We start from the raw sequence: 17405 nt of genomic DNA, 5'->3' as shown, positions 1-17405 counted from the left end.
TTTCAGGAAAAATGCAATATTTTTATTTATTTCTTATTTTTATTCGGAGCTGCTATTGACACTTCCCTCTGTCTTTCATCTTTGGGCACCCACCTATGTTTTCCTTTTCACTACCACTTTCAAAAGAACAAAATTGGTAAGCACATGCATAAGTCAAATAGTGGGTTGGAGACAGTTCCACCCAAGGAAGCGGGATTCTTCCCTGGGAGCCTTCGATTCCCGTTTCGATTCCCGCTCTGGCAACCTTGAGCAGGATTCTTCCCTGGGAGCCTTTGATTCCCGTTTCGATTCCCGCTTTCGATTCCTGCTCTGGCAACCTTGGTTTCACCAAAAGGACAAAAATAAAAAGAAGGGTGTCAACAGGAAAAAATGGGGGTGTCAATAACAACTCAGTATTTTTAATGAAAATTGGGAATTGCAACAAAATCCATCTTTTGCATATTCTCTATTGGTCTCTCATTTGAATTTGTTCACAATGGTTACAGGCACTAACCCGTGCGAGGGTCCCTATAGTGAAGCTTATGGATCCAGTGACTGAAATCTCCTGTGACATATGCATAAACAATGTTTTAGCTGTTGTTAATACAAAGCTCCTGCGGGATTATGCACAAATAGATGCTAGGTTGCGACAATTGGCTTTTATTGTGAAATACTGGGCCAAGTCACGGGGAGTCAATGAAACCTATCAAGGGACCCTATCTAGTTACGCGTGAGTAACATTTAAGCTCATATTTTATCTTTATCCAAGCAATCAGCCTTTGGTGGCATTCACCTGCCTTGGTCAATATCTTGATGCCAATTTAATAATTCTTACTGTTTTTCAGGTACGTGCTAATGTGCATTCACTTTTTACAACTGCGTAAGCCTGCTATTCTTCCTTGCTTACAGGTCTGTAATTTCATTTTTCTTTCTACATATGATATTGAAAGATTCTTTAATGGCTCCAATGTTGCAGTGCCTTTACTTTGCTCTATAAGATGTTTGTTTCATTCAAGGATTGAAATGTTGGTTTCAGCCACAACCGAAGCCGAATATATGTACTTTTGGGGGTCAGGCCGGACTGAAATCCGAAATTTAATACTGTGGTTTCATTTGGTTCCACACCTTTTCAATCTATTGATGGACTTTCTGCTCCATTTCTTTGCTTTTAGTTGTCTGCTGTTCCCAAACAGAAATATAATAATTGTCATCAATTATTTTCACAAAATGTTTGTCATGACCATAGTTACCAGGGTGGGAAACGAAACGTGAAACGCTTGAAAAAAAAATTTAGGGGAAACGAGAAACGAGAAATGTCTTAGGAAACACATTAGAAGCATTTCAGAAATGATAGAAAAAACACACATGAAACACAATGAAAACACGAAATATGTGGTTTTGTAGATTTAAATTTTGTTAATTTTAAATTTCTATTTGAATTTTTCTTATTTTTATTTTTCTTACACTATATGCTATTGTTTTCTTTTTTAATATCTATTCCACAACTTTTGATGTGTTTTTTCCAAAATGATTTTCGTAAGTTCCACATATGTTTCCTACACGTTTAACATGCGTTTTCTACGAGTGTTGCATATGTCTATCGTGCGTTTCACACATGATTTACATAAGTTTCTCATATGTTCCTGTGCATTTCGGAAACATTTCGGAAACGAGTTTCCTACCCACGAGAAACGCGTTTTAGGGGAAACGGGTTTCCCACCCGCCCAAGGAGTTTCCGGCAACTATGGTCATGACCATATTAGTATATGCTTTTCAGTGTTATTGAAACAATAAAATTTGCAGTGACCATGCCTATGGTTGTATTCCTTTTTACGGCAGGTATAAATTTCAAATGATCATGACATGTTACTGCATTCTAGTATTGGAGAAAGTGTATTGGGTAGGCTACTGATATTGGCACTACCTTTTTTGATAATTGTACTAACTCACCTTGTCTTTTCCTTTTTAATTAGCTTCTAAGAACTTTTTTGGGGATTGTGAATTTGTGATAACTGATAACCTTTTACAACAGGTTAAATAGTAAAAGAGAGGTGAGTTAATGCAATTATCAAAACATGGTTTTGTGAATATCAGTAGCCATTGCTTGTTCATCTATGTTAGGACCTTGGCGAATTCCTGTATTATGTTCTTTTGCCGTTTATTTTTCAGATATTTATAGTTGTTTCTTTTTTATAAGTATTTACCATGGTTTTAAATTTCGGCCGAAATATTTCGGTTTCGGCACAAACTGAAACGAAATTCACTTGAAGTCGTTTCTTTACAAAATTTCAGCACCGAATGTTCACCGAAATTCCAAAATTTCGCTGAAATGTCGCCGAAATTTAGGTTGAAATTTCATTTTTGGACTTTTTTACAAAATTTCCACCAAAATTTTAAATATGTACACCAAAATGTTATAATTTCCACCGAAATTGACATCGAAATTTTAGACATTTCGGTCGAAATTAAAAAAATAAACGAAATCATAATCATATTTTTACATGATTTCAGCCAAAATTTCGGCCCGAAACCGAAACGTTTCGGTTTCGGTGGTGGCCGAAACCGACACCGGAACCGAAATTTAAAACCTTGGACGGAAGTCCTGCAGATTAGTCCATGGGGCATGCTTGCTCCTTGGATGACCAAGCCTTCGAGTTTGATGGATCGGGCGGCGGCGAACAATGCCTCGTTCCTTGTTGGGCTCTAGCTATCCGAGAAGGAGAGTGGATGTAACGACCCGATTTCCATAACCGGATCGCTACGGAAAAGAACCTATGAAAATGCTCATAAATTATTATTTTTTTAAAACAATATATGAAAATTAAACAACCATCATTTTTATTCCAATCCCAATAGAGTTTCCTTACAATAGCATCCACTTAAAAAAATTGTGCAACTAATCAAAGTCTCAACCAAACAATCTAAACTAAATGAAAGTGACGACCTATGAAGCACGGGTACGGGGTGCGGGTACGACACGACACAGGTACGTGATTTGCCAAAAAAACCGGGTGCAGGTACGTTCGGGTACGCCGAATATAATAATATATTTTAATATTTTATTATATATTTATAAAAATTTAAAAAAAAATTGTAGAGCAATTAAATAACAATAACATCACCAAAATGGAAAATTCTAATATTACTCTTCATTCCATAAGTGATTAAGTTCCATATTTCATAACATAAGGCATCAATACATCATTCATTAGAAAAAAAAGTCTGTCACCAGTGTGTTGACCAGGTGCCTGACAAGATGAATAATTTTTAGAGACCAAATAATGAGATTTTTTTTACCGGACTTCTGGGATTTAATAATGTTTGGACACGATAGATTTTATGAATTTTTAAAATTTGAAAAATACCCCACCGTTTGGAAGTTAAGAAAGTTAAAATTTTGACCCGACCATTTTTCTTTGAATTTTGTACTAGAACTGGAGAGTTGACTTTTTTTCCTTTTAGATTTGGGTGTTGAAACTATTTTTAATAAATCCAAAAGGGGGGTATTCCGTTATTTACATGTAAATCTTAAGTAAATGGACAATAAAATAGTAAAGAAAAGACATTTTGGTTTACATGTAAATACAGAGTACATGAGTACAGGAAAATATAGAAAAGTACAGGAGAGGAAAGAGAAGAAGCAGGACGTGTCGGGTACGCGTGGTGCGCACCCGACACGCACCCAACCACCAAAAACTAGTTTTTTTTTTTTTTAAAAAAAAATGGGTACGCACCCGGGGCGTACCCGGACGTACCCACACCCCATACGTGTCGGGTGCGGGTGCGAGAGCCCCGGGAGAGTACCTGTGCTTCCTAGGTGACGACCAAGCTGTGTCATCTCCCTTATTTAATCGATCTCATCCCCTACGCTTCTAAATGTCTTCGTGCGCAAATGCACCGTCGTTAATGTCCTCTACTCCTGGTGATGAAAACAACGTTAGAGCAGATTGATAGTAACCCGGCAGGTATAAGAGTTCAATTTAAAACAACAGATCAAGATTCATATATCATAAATAAAACAATTGTATTTTTCTAGAATAATGATTTACCAAAAGTTTCTGCAACTGAATAGAAAAATCATTTTAAGGTGAAATAAATGTATTAATAACTGATAGAGAATAATTCAATAACAATAGGAACAATTATAGATCTACTACATTCTTATTATATCGATTTCATTTAAACCCAAGGCACTCCAGCTCCCACTAGCTTGTTGCCCTTGCCGACACGGCCGACTCCGCATGGACTTATTACGCTAGATCATACCGCCTAGGGACTGTTGGTCTCCGTAGGATTCCGACATCAACTAGTGGTTGCGCGGTTCTCCCAAGTTGTATACATTTATTTACAGGGATAACTCAATGGTTTTCCATTTCCTCGTTGGATATTTCCTATGTTTCCATACGGCTTCCAAGTTATTCCATGTGATTGAAAAATACAAATAAACTGATAATTCTTTATTAGAAATCAGATTCCATTTCCAACATGTAATATAAGAGACAAAATTTCATTTACCATAGAATAACTTAGAAAATAATAAAACTTAAAATACTTCACCATCCTTGTTGCATGAATTGAAAGCCATACGAGAAAGTTAGCTATCACCTACCTTGTAAAACCTCGGATGTGAATATCGAAACGGCCTCTAAGTGAGAGTGTGAGGGGAATTAGCCTGAAGATAAAATCATACCCACGTTCTTTTAAGTTTGACAGAGGTAAAGAACCGATAAGGGGTTGCAAAGACTCAACGCACACGAGGATCTAGAATTGATGAAATAATTTAACTTGTGAAAATTATTTGATTTGGCACCGCACATAAGATTCCTGAGATCTGCCCATACATACTTAATGTATCAAAAAGGCTTTCAAAGATACTTATTTATAAGATCTGTTTTGGATAAATTAATTTTATCTCTAGAGCATTATGAGATCGAAATAACCACAAAAATCATTTTAGGGAATCCTTGTGCCCATACTGACTGGTTAGAAATATGTCCCCAAAATTTTGTCTTATAACTCATATAAGACATGCTATATATACCACACTGGTAAGACATGCTATATATACCATATATATCGTATGTAGAATTTTATGTGCATGCATTGCCTAAATAGGGTATATCTAAAATTTTATTCAAGACCTTATGCGTTTGTATACTGATATGATGGGATACATTCAAAATAGGATTTATTTGAAAACTTTTTAGTCCACTAGTACGAAGGACTTGATGAGGAAAAAGGACAGACAAGGTTCCCCCTATATAATAATATATATAGTCTATGGGCTGATGGAATAATCATATGTGAAATAAAAAACCATTTCGTTTAATTTTCCCATGTAACTGACGATATACAACCTATATAAAATAGAAGAAAAAATCATTTTATCTGTATCCTCCTGAATACTTGAATCATTAGATCACTTGTAAAAGCGCTGCATATACAACAAATAAATCTTTTAATTTATGTGGAACTGATGAATAGACACAACATACTTAGGAAATCTCTTTTGAGTGTGAAACTGTTGAAATGCAAGACATACATAGGAAAATCATTAAAAAAAAATACATATGTACCACACTGATGAGATACTAACCGTACCCAAAAATCGTATTAAAAAGGGATAATAGCATAGAACTGATAGATTAAAATCTATAAAAAATTTCATTGTGTAGAATCTATTAGAAACTGATAAACTCGTGCATTACAAATTTTGGGAAGAAAACTTTGATTGTTCAATTATCTAACTATTTAAGTTATTTATTTAGAAATTAACTCGATTTAGTACATACTCAAATGTTGCCATCCCTTATTAGTAGTTATAGACAAAATACCATATTTACAGTTGATTTCACACATAGGATTCTAACTATTAAAATTCCATATTGTAGCTTTTGGGTAAACAAAAGTTCTTTATATATATATATATATATATATGAGGAAACTGTTAAGCTCACCAAACTTATGGTGAGCTAGCTTGCCCAATCACATGGGGGCCCACTTTGTTAGGATGATCCAAACCATTCATTTGAAAGTCCCTTACATAGATGGGGGGTGTACCAAAAATCAGCTCCATAGGATCATCCTAACCCCTCCATTTGTGGAGGACAAAAATGGACAGACACAAATCTGCCCCATTTTTGTCCTCCACAAATGGAGGGGTTAGGATGATCCTATGGAGCTGATTTTTGGTACACCCCCTATCTATGATAAGGCCTTGCAAATGAATGGTTTGGATCACTCCCCAAAATGTGGGACCCATGTGATTGGGCAAGCTAGCTCACCATAAGTTTGGTGAGCTTAAGCTCAACAACAGTTTCCTCATAGCAAAACCATAGGCTTTCATATGGATCTAACTGTTTAAAAAGAATCGAATTTTCCATTGATACATTTTCTTCCAGTTAGAAAATTTTTGGTTATTAATATCATACGAAAGAAAAATCATAACTTTATATTGATCCAACTGTTAAGATCCTTTGATATTAATCATTAGAAAATTTGAAAAACCCTTTTGTGAGTTTTATTGGTCTAAAAAAAAAGAATCATATATTAATATCATTTAAAATTATAACCCTACACATGAGTCAACTGACCAGTCTTATTTAAATAACATGGTAGCCATAAAAAAAATGATCGACCACCATGGATGGAAGACAAACAAAAATAAAAGAACACCTACTTGATTTTACAAGGTTTGAGGAAGATTAGGGCTCTCCTCTTCTTCTCACTTCTTTTTCTTTTCTAATGTTGTTTTTTTTTTTTTTTTGTTAAAGAAGCTAGGGCAAAAATGAAAATGCAAGTAAGCTATATATTTTAAGGGACAAAAAAAGGGCATGAGTTTTTTTTTGAAATTTGGAATGGGCGTCCATTATGGTTGGGCGTGAGGTGGGGGAAATTACAATATTTTCCCCTCCTTTTTGGTTAAGATTTCATCCCTTATTTTTAGTATTTTGGGTGAGTCACATACTTTGATGAGTTATAAAGATCGTATCCCCTATTGTTAAGAGTTTTTGAATTTTAAATTAAAGAAACTAATAACCCAAAATCTAGAAATTTCCTCATAATATTACTTAGTCTCTAAGTAATCTTATTGTTTGCTAATATAAGGTTTTCTAAAATAAATTAAAAGCAATCACAAAGATTTCCCTATCTCTTAGGTACCATTCATATCCAAAACCTACCTTATTTACTCCTCCTTCTTATGGACTCTTATCTAAGCATATTGGGGATTATCCAATCCACCAAATCCCCACTAATTTAGGCGTGTGACAAAAGGGAAGAGATTACATTTTAAAAAATAAATTTGTAACGCCTATTTAGTTGGGCAGTATTACACGCCCCACTTGTTGTGGCTAAAATTTAATTTCTTAGTTAATTTTGTTTCTTCCTGATTTGCCCCTAATTAACAGTTGTTTTAATTATATAATAATAGCTTAGTCACACCCTTTAATATTTGGGATAGAGGTGGGTCCATAACATCATGTTCAATATTATATATATATATATATATATATATATATATATATATATATATATCTTCTTTATAATTATCACTAAAAAAATGTTGGGTGTTATAGTGGATTTATGCCACAACCTTGCAAATGGTCCCTTAAGTCTTTGAGCTTGGCAGGGCGGCGCGTCTTTGGACCTGGCCTTGCCTCCATATGGTTTTAGCTGCCTTGCGGGACTTTGGTCCCTGCAGATTGGTCTATGGCTTGAACTTTCGGGTTGTTAGACTTGGTGGATTAGTGTATGGCATCGACATGCCTCGCATTGGATAGACTTGCACTTGGCTTGAGGGCCTTGTATTCAATGGATTTGTGATGCACACTGATCACGGAAGTGGGCTCGAAGTTGAGCACGGCAAGAGCAGTGTTAGTAGTGATCGGGAGAACATGCAAAGCATCAAGAGGTGTTGGGCATGTAGGGCCTTCAGGGCTTGGCACTAGAAAAGGTTGGCTTTAGCATATGCGTATGTTGGGGCGCCCCGCAGGTTTGTCTGCGAGAAAAAGAAACGGTCCATCACACTAGGCCTCCAAATCTTCAGGACAATGTTTCTCACAAATACAACTCCTAAGATCGAACTTCCTCTTATACCAATTATGGTGAGCAGAAATAGGTCAGCTAACACAACTTTCAAACTTAAATTCAAATCCAAAACAAAACCGTGCACATTCCTCAATTGAAGATGATGACAGAAGAATATGGTGCTGCTCAATGAAGAAACAACAGAGAGAGTAATACTCTTTGCATAAACTTCATTTTTTGTAATGCTTACAAAACCAACCCAAAGACCTTTTATATAAACTACTATATACTTCCCTCCCTAACCTTCGCAAAAGTAGTGACTCCTAAACCTAGACACTTTCTAACTTTAGAACAAAAGACTTCTATTTTAACTTAGATTCTAACTATACTTAAAAATAGAAACTTCCAACCTAAAACTAGTCCGTAAATAAGCAAAACTAGTCTAAATACCACATTAACCTAGACACTTTCTAACTTTAGAACAAAAGACTTCTATTTTAACTTAGATTCTAACTATACTTAAAACTAGAAATTTCCAACCAAAAACCAGACCCTAAATAAGCAAAACTAAGACATTCCAAAACCCACATAAATTCCATCACAGTTTAAAAAAATAAAAATAAAAATCAGAAATAACAAGATGATGTGTTGACAGAAGTGGTGAGTTTAAATCTCTCTTTTTCTTTTCCTTTTCTTGGCTGGGTGGCGCAGCCCAAATACCAAGATCAAACAATGATGCGTATTGTAGCCCAATAAGTGGCATGTTTGCCCATTAAAACTTTTAGGATTTTTATTTACTTGTCATTTAGTTTTTAAGACTTTTATTTCCATGTTTTAGTTTTTTAGGGATTTTATTTTCCATGTTATTTTATTTTCCATGTTGTTTTTATTTCCAGGTTATTTTAATTGCCTATATATAGGCCCTCATGTATTAGGGTTTTTCTCAGATTTTGATGAATGAATGAATTGAGAACAGAGATTCTCCCCTATACCTCTTTTTCTTCCCTTTATTCTCTTCTCTTCCTTCCTAGTGGATTCTAGGATTCTTCTTCTCTTAATCTTCTATTTCTCCCCTCTAATTCTTATCTTCTCTCTTCTTTCCTAGTGGATTCTAGGGTTCGTCTCTCCTTCCCTCCATCTATTGTTCTTCTCTTCCCCTTGTTCTTCTCTTTTCTCCTCTTTATGCTATTTCTCTTCCCTGGATCACATCAATTTGGTATCAGAGCAAAAGATCCAACCCTATTTTTCTCTCCCTATTCTCTTTCCCCTTGCTTCTCGTTCTCTCTATTCTCTCTTTCCTTCTCTTCACCATCTTCCATCCTATTTATCTCTCAGACCCCACCATCTTCCGCAGACCCAAACCCTCTCCCTCATCTAATCCAATCCCAAAACAGAACCAGAAAAAAAAAAAAACTTCAACAGCACCCTTGTTTCCCTATTATTTAAGCCTTCAAAACACCACCCAAAGCCTCTATCCCCTGCCTAACACAGATCCACCATCTGTCCTAAACCATAACTCCACCACAAACCAGCCACCATTCGGCCTTCCTAAACACCTAGAGTTTAGGCGCAATAAGTCCAAAACCCAGGCCTTCCTTCAGAAATAGAAGCTGCATCAACAAAAGCTGTAATGACTGTGATTAATTTTTTTTGATCACCCTAAGATTTAGGCCTTTGGATCGGTAGATCTAAATTTCAAGCGTGGGGATCGAATATCCATCATTGATCAACCCTTAATCTTAAAAATTTAATCGCTCTCCCCTTGATTATCTTAGATCCATTGCTCTTTTGGATCAATGGCTATTGAAAGGTTATCAAGGCTTGTTGTAACGGAATAAATTCCATGAAAAATGTCACTTAAAATATGAAAAAAAACCGAAAGTTTAATGTGTGGGAAGAGGGCCACGTTTTTCCTTGCTTGGGAAAACGTGCATACTCTTAAATAGAGAGTGGCCCACTTCCAAATTATTCTAATTCTAAAAATAAATTATATTCTTTGATTTTTTAGATATGATCTAAAAATCTAGGTATAGTAAGATATAATTAGGGATATCTACTAACCATGAAAAAGGAGTGAATGAGAGATAAAATAGGAACATTCCAAATTTTATGGGCAATTACACGATTCCCCATGAGGAAAGAATTGTGCACACAACTCATTGTGCACATATTTTCCCTCTTTTGGTCGTTCCTTTCCTTTCTTTTATTTTCGTTTGAAATTTAAACCCCTTAAAGATAGCTACTATGCCTTGTAGATATAGTCAAGGGGTTGGATTGATGGCAATTTACCATAGCCTCTTACCACTCACCATAATTTCCAATCTTAAAGTAAGGAAAGTAAAATAGTATTAAAAGAAAAGTGGTGCACTCCTCCCATTCTTGCCCAAAAACGTGAGAATAGAGAGGGAGGGTCAAGTTTTAAAAAAAAAGAGAAGGGAGAAGAGAAAAAGGGGAAGGAAAAGAACCCTAGTCATCTTAAGCTTGTAGCATCACAAGTAAGTGTCCTTTCATTCCTGTTTCATTCCAACTATGATGATTTATCATTAAAATTGATGGCCACCATGTAATGAAATGAGATTTCTTTGAATTTGTGTCAATAGTTGACCATCCTATTAATTCAATAGAAATTCCTTTCATAATATGTGTCATCAGTTGATGACCACCATATGTATATATTCCATAGAATCCTCTTTGAAAATAAGTGTCATCAGTTGACGACCTTATATTAACTTAATAGAATTTCCATGGATAAATATGTCCTCTGTGAATGATCAGCATTGTATTTGAAGGAATGTTAAGTGAGTGGGTATTATTAGTTAATTTATAAAAAAAGAAATTGATAAAAAAAATTTCCTCGAACAGATAAATGGTTAAAATAAATTTTTAAAGAAGGCCTTTTAAATGAATTTCGACAGTTTGATTTCAAGAACAGGTTACATAAATTAAATAAAAATGATTTTTTTATTACTACTAATTTAGGAACAAATTTAAGTAGAGTAATTTTATTACATGTGTTTTATCCAACAGTCCTATGTTATATGTCAAATAAAATGATTCTTCTATTCCCTAACAATATTTGTATATAGAATAAATGCTAGAATTCTATATATAACTAGACTTTAAATTTCCAACAGATATAGGTACCTAAAGTACATAAGAACAACTTTTCATATGTATATTATTTTTGTTCAAATAGTTCAAAGATATGTATAGTAGATAAAATGATCTTTGTTATGTGAACCTCTTTTAAACAGTATTATGAGTATAAGATAAATAAAGAGCTTCCTTGTTAAATACATATATGTGCTATATTTCAACAGTACCATGTATTTACATATATATATATATATATATATATAAATATATATAAATTGATAAAAAGACTTTTCAGTGTTCGGCCACGAAAATATCAACAATTGTATTCATTAAAATGGGTTTAATGACTTTCTTTAAAATTCTCATAAAGGATTTCACACCTAGATCAAATGATATTTTTCTATGTTATGTCAGTTCTATACATCCATACATATATATATATATATATATATATATATATATATATATATATATATATATATATATATAAATGATGTGTTATGAAATATCAAGATTTGTTTTCATCAGAACGCACATCATCAAAATGATTTTTAACTCCAAACACTAAGATTTATGAAAATATTCTGTGTAACCAGTACATATGAAGTAAAATAAATTTCAATTCATAAATAAAAGAAAACAAGTGTGCTATTCTCGTTCGGGTATATATGTATCTTATAAATTTTAATTTAAGAAAAAAAAGGGCTATTAGGAGAAAGAGGTTAGACGATTCTGACTGTCAATCCTCCTCTAATGTATGCTATAACATTTAGATGGGTATCTTAGCATCTAAATTTATGTCAGGTCTGTCAAACCGCCCTCTTATTTCAAGGCCGTTCCAGAGCATCCACCTCACAGGTTCAATAAAACATTTTCGATAAGGCAGGTGATATCTAAATTTTGCTCGTATGGCTTTCAATTCATGCAACAAGAATGGTGAAGTATCTAAATTTTTATGTTTTCTAAACTATTCTACGAGGAATGAAATTTTGTCTCTTGTATTACATGTTGGAAATGAATCTGATTTCTAATAAGGAATTATCAGTTTAATTGTTTTTATCACATGAAATAACTTGGAAGTCGTATGGAAACATAAGAAATATCCAAAAAGGAAATGGGAAAGGGTGATGGGAAACCATTGAGTTATCCCCGTAAACAAGGGTATACAACTTGGGGGAACCGCGCACCTCCTAGTTGATGTCGGAATCCTACGGAGACCAAGAGTCCCTAGGCGGTATGATCTACCGTAATAAGTCCACGCGGAGTCGACCGTGTCGGCAAGGGCAACAAGCTAGTGGGAGCTGGAGTGCCCTGGGTTTAAATGAAATTGCTATGATAAGAATGTGGTAGATTTATAATTGTTCCTAATGTTATTGAATTATTCTCTTTAAGTTATTAGTACATTTGTTCACCCTAAATGATTTTTCTATTCAGCTGCAGAAGATTTTGGTAAACCATTATTTTGAAAAATTTCAATTGTCTTATCTATAATATGGATCTTGATTTGTTGTTTTAAATTGAATTCTTATACTGGTTCAGTTTCTATCATCCTGCTGACCTTATTTTTCTCCCCAGGATTAGAGAATTCTAATGAGGGTGCGTTTGCGCACGAGGATGTCTAGGAGCGTAGGATGATGGGAGCAAATAATTAAGGAAGACGATACCCTTCGTCAACACTTTGAATTTATTTTAAATTGACTAGTTTGAGACTTTACTTAATTGAGTAAATTGGTTTTAAGTTAAAGTTATTGTAGGGGACATTTTGGAAATGGAATAAGAGCGATGACTATTTAATTTTCATATATGGTTTAAAAATAAATAAAAATTTATGGGTATTTTGGCAGGTGTTTGCTTGTAGCGATCCAGTCATGGAAATCGGGTCGTTACAAAAGCAGTGACAAAAGCTGAAAATAAACCGTGAGTGAAGGGCTTGGCTCGAAAAATTAGGATTTTTCTTCAAAACATCCAACAACAGAGCTATTCCTGCCATTTCTCAGAACTTTGCCCTCAAAGAATCGCATAGGATATTGTTCAGAGAGTACTTTCCATGAAAGGATTGTTGAAGCTATAGTTCCTTTCCCCCCTTCTTAGTAATTAGAAATCTGTTACGTGAGGATTGTTGGGTCTAGGCAAGCTGCTGCTGTTGCCATGTTGCTGTGTTCCACCAAAAAAAAAGAAAAAAGATTCATGGGTGAGTACGTAACTTGCACAGCAAGTTTCACAAAATATAAGGCAAGTGCCAAAACTTATCTGTTACAATTTTGGTGGTTACTTTAGAAAGACAAGTTGCTTGATTTACATCCTTAAACCTCTCAGTTTCTTTACTTGCCCAAGGCAAGTTGTTTGATTTACATCCTTACATCTGTCAGTTTCTTTACTTGACAAGCAAGTAACCTTTTGAGTTACCTAAGTATCCGGTTACCATCAAAATAAAAGAAGGCAGCTCTCCACACCCCCTATTTTTCTCTTGGACACCCCCTTTATTTTCTCCACTTCTCAGTCACGTGGCTGAGATCATTTAATAGGAAAAGAAAAAGGAAAAGAAAAGGATAGATAACCTCCCCCCCCCCCCCCCCCCTTTTGTTCCTTGGACGCCCCCCTGTTAATCATTGAATACCTTATACTATAAGGTAAATTTCCACCCCCTTTTCCTCCTTTAGACACCCCCCACTTAAGTAACTCATTAGTTTTACCCCCATTCTTACCTTGGGTAACTCATTACTTTTCCTCTTCCCCCCCTCTTTTATCTTTAGGCACCCGCCCAAAAAAAAGAACTAGAGTTTTCTTCTCTCTCTAGTCTCTCTATCCTCTCTCCATCTAGTTTCTCTCTCCACTTTCGGGCTATTTTCGCTCGAAATTTGTCAGTGACTTCTCCACGGAAGTTGTTCCACGCAGAAAGGAGAGCACATCCATCTCATTTTCAGCTGCAGACAGTGACTTTCAGCACAATTTCAGGAGAAATCTCAGCTGTTGATCACGTTCCATCATCCGATCGGCAACTTTCTAACATCCGATCGACGATCCGCGAAAAGCATTATTTTCCTTTCGACATCACGGACGTATCTTACCGATGATTTCCACAGATTCCCTCTTGGGTCATGTTACATTGATTCGCCCCACTATGACTGCACCACGGGTTCCATATTTCTATGGTTCCGATGCCTACTACTATCCCTATGGAGATTACGATGTTGCGTGTTCACAATGGATCAAGGCTATTGATGCATACCATACGTACTATGGTTATGATCATCAAATGACCATTCGTCGAGTCAACGATACAATATGCAGAGATGCTAAGGTGAAATGGAGATACTTCTTGCGAGAGCGCAATGATTTAGGCATGCCTTGTTTTAGTCGATGGCAAGAAGTCCGTGATGAGTTCGCGAAGGTATATGCTCGAAAGGCTTATTATCGATATCATCAGAGGCAAAGACAAGTCCAATCACGAGGGGACTGGGAGAAACACACTCTGGCTACTTTGGATCAGCACTTAGACATGATAGCGGCTATGAAAGTAACCTTGAGTCGCATTAACAAGCATCTTGCGCTTAAGGCTCTCAAGGAGGCCACGACTATCAGGAATTCATGCTCAGCCTACCCATCTCCTTCTTCCCATGTCGATGAGGCTGCATCTCTAGAAGGGGAGGAAGATGCCATGACCGATATTGCCGACGCCCACGACATGCCAGACATAAATGATGCTAGTGGTCTGCTAGAGGCCATTGTCTTAGAGAGCCAGACACAAGTATTTTCAATGGTCAGTTAGATGATATTGTTGATGAGGTCGACGTCGATGAGCATGATGATTTTGAGATTCCCTCAAGACCGACTGTCGAGCATCTAGATAGCAAACCTTACACTTCCACAGTGAGGCAGATATTGTGGCTGGGCCACGCGAGGCTGACCCATCAACAGAGCACAATCACGAGTCAGAGGCGAGTGTCCTAACCGATGAGCTACTACAAGAGACGCACATTGTAGAGGATTGCCATATCTTTGAACCGATTGAGCAGATTGCAGAACTTTGTGCAGACACAGAGATATTGACATATATTATTAATGTGGATATGGTACTGCATGTGGATGTTACACCCAACACGAGCGAGATCACCTGTATGTTTCAGTAGATAATTGGGTTGATTGGAATTACTATTTCTACATCCTGCTGCACTTGTCAGGATGGATTGCTTATGGCGATCTCTATTAGGCGGATGTATGACACTGATGGTCTTCTACTATTGGAGTGAGTCATTTATATATTTGATCCAGGTGGACTAGAACTCGAGGCGAGTTCTTTTCAACAAGGGGAGAATGATGCATATTGTAGGCCTAATAAGTGGCATGTTTGCCCATTAAAACTTTTAGGATTTTTATTTACATGTCATTTAGTTTTTAAGACTTTTATTTTCATGTTTTAGTTTTTTAGGGATTTTATTTTCCATGTTATTTTTATTTCCAAGGTATTTTAATTGTTTATATATAGGCCCTCATGCATTAGGTTTTTTCTCAAATTTTGATGAATGAATGAATGACTTGAGAACAGAGATTCTCCACTATACCTCTTCTTCTTCCCTGTATTCTATTCTCTTCCTTTCTAGTGGATTCTAGGATTCTTCTTCTCTTAATATTCTATTTCTCCTCTCTAATTTCTTATCTTCTCCCTTCTTTCCTAGTGGATTCCAGGGTTCGTCTCTCCTTCCCTCCTTCTATTCTTCTTCTCTTCCCCTTGTTTTTCTCTTTTCTCCTCTTTATGCTATTTCTCTTCCTTGGATCACATCAAACAAAAACCAAGAAACAACAAGTAACATGAAGAACTCGTACGAAATCTCAAGTATGCCGTGAAGATAAAATCTTGTTCAATCTCAAAGACTCTCCCAACTCCAATCGTCCATCTCTTTTATTACATTTCTAAAAGATTTCCAAAGTCTAAAAAGTAGCTAAAAATGATATTGGCATATCTATCTAAAATATTAAAGTTTCCTTAGCTAAAAACTAGCTACAAATAAGAAAAGCAACTAGAGCCTATCAAATCTAGTAAATAGCTAAATTAGAAAATGATAACCTTTTAGAAAACAAAATACTTAAGGGAATAGGAAATCATATTTTCCAAATCTTGAAACTTGCTAAATCTCACAGCTTGTAATCTTGCAAGCTTTTCAAGAATGCAAGTTTTCCATATCTCAAAGTCATGTAAGCTTAGCAAGTTTCCATTCCGCCAAAACACCTCCTTATTCACGAAAACTTTCCGTATTTTCCACTTGTGAAACTTCCACTTATGAATCTTCCTAAATAGCCATCCTCAAAATTTCAAATTTATTGCTAATTTTTGGATTGCATCGCTGGGACTTTCCCTCCTTGTGTATGAGGTTGGATTGCATCATTATCCTTCTCAGCCAATTCCTTCTGAGATCTCTGAGCAACATTTCAAGTGCTATGTATACATCCTTATATTCGATTGGCACATATTTTTGTCTAATTGTTTCTGGTATTTGCAAGTACATTGTTCTGACATCTCAGAAACCGAGGAAATGCGTCTCATCTGGCTAAGTATTTTTAGCAATTTTTGGAGTGTTAGGTCAAATCTGAGGTGGTACAGATGTCTTGAAAGGCCACATTGGGAAGACTAAAGATTCCAGTAAGTGTAGCTTAGGGTGACAGATGATTTGTAGCACGGGTCCAATAGATGGTTGTAGCATTAGTCACTCTATGTTGATCTTACTGGTGACACTTGTAGAATATTCAATTTTTATTCTCCACCAAATTTTAAAGGTTTATATATGTTAGTTTTCATTAAGATCTGCAGATTTTAATAATAGTTTTCTGCACTGGAATCTTATTATTTTCAATTTGTTTTTCTTTCTTTAATGTCATGAAGACTGTATATTACTTTTGTGTAAGCAGTCATTGTTGATTCCTCTCTAACTTCTGCTGCTGTTTCTATTTCAGGAAATGAAAGCAACTTATCGGGTAACTGTAGATGATATTGAATGTGCTTATTTCGATCAAGTCGAGAGCCTCCATGGTTTTGGTGCTCAGAACACGGAAAGCATTGCTCAATTGCTGTGGGCATTCTTTGATTACTGGGCTAATCACAATGATTATGTAAATGGTGTCATATCTGTTCGCACCGGAAGAATTATTAGGTGAGGTGTCTTGGTAATCGTTGATACTTTCTTTAAATTCTACAAAGTAACCTTGGATAGTCCACTAGTCGGTTTCCTATATTGATATGTTTTAAAAAACTCGCTGATTATACTATGAAAGCCTGATATGTGGATTGTGGTTGGAACTGTTGCTTA

At 35.7% G+C, this 17405-nt stretch overlaps 1 protein-coding gene across 1 annotated transcript in view; it reads left to right on the top strand.

Annotated features, from left to right (window-relative positions):
* LOC143887815 (Nucleotidyltransferase family protein) overlaps positions 1 to 17405 on the top strand; it is a 42313-nt gene that overhangs the window by 11701 nt on the left and 13207 nt on the right. The window contains exons 3-5 of the mRNA XM_077392007.1: positions 486 to 709; positions 825 to 888; positions 17053 to 17249. Of these exons, the coding sequence (XP_077248122.1) occupies positions 486 to 709; positions 825 to 888; positions 17053 to 17249 (485 nt within the window). The remainder of the gene's footprint in view (positions 1 to 485; positions 710 to 824; positions 889 to 17052; positions 17250 to 17405) is intronic.

Source organism: Tasmannia lanceolata, unplaced genomic scaffold (genome assembly GCF_043159265.1).
Source record: "Tasmannia lanceolata isolate RefF3 unplaced genomic scaffold, GAP_Taslan_0.1 ptg000012l, whole genome shotgun sequence".
Taxonomy (NCBI): domain Eukaryota; kingdom Viridiplantae; phylum Streptophyta; class Magnoliopsida; order Canellales; family Winteraceae; genus Tasmannia; species Tasmannia lanceolata.
The sequence above is the reverse complement of the archived record's forward strand: the minus strand, read 5'-3'. Positions and strand labels throughout refer to the sequence as shown.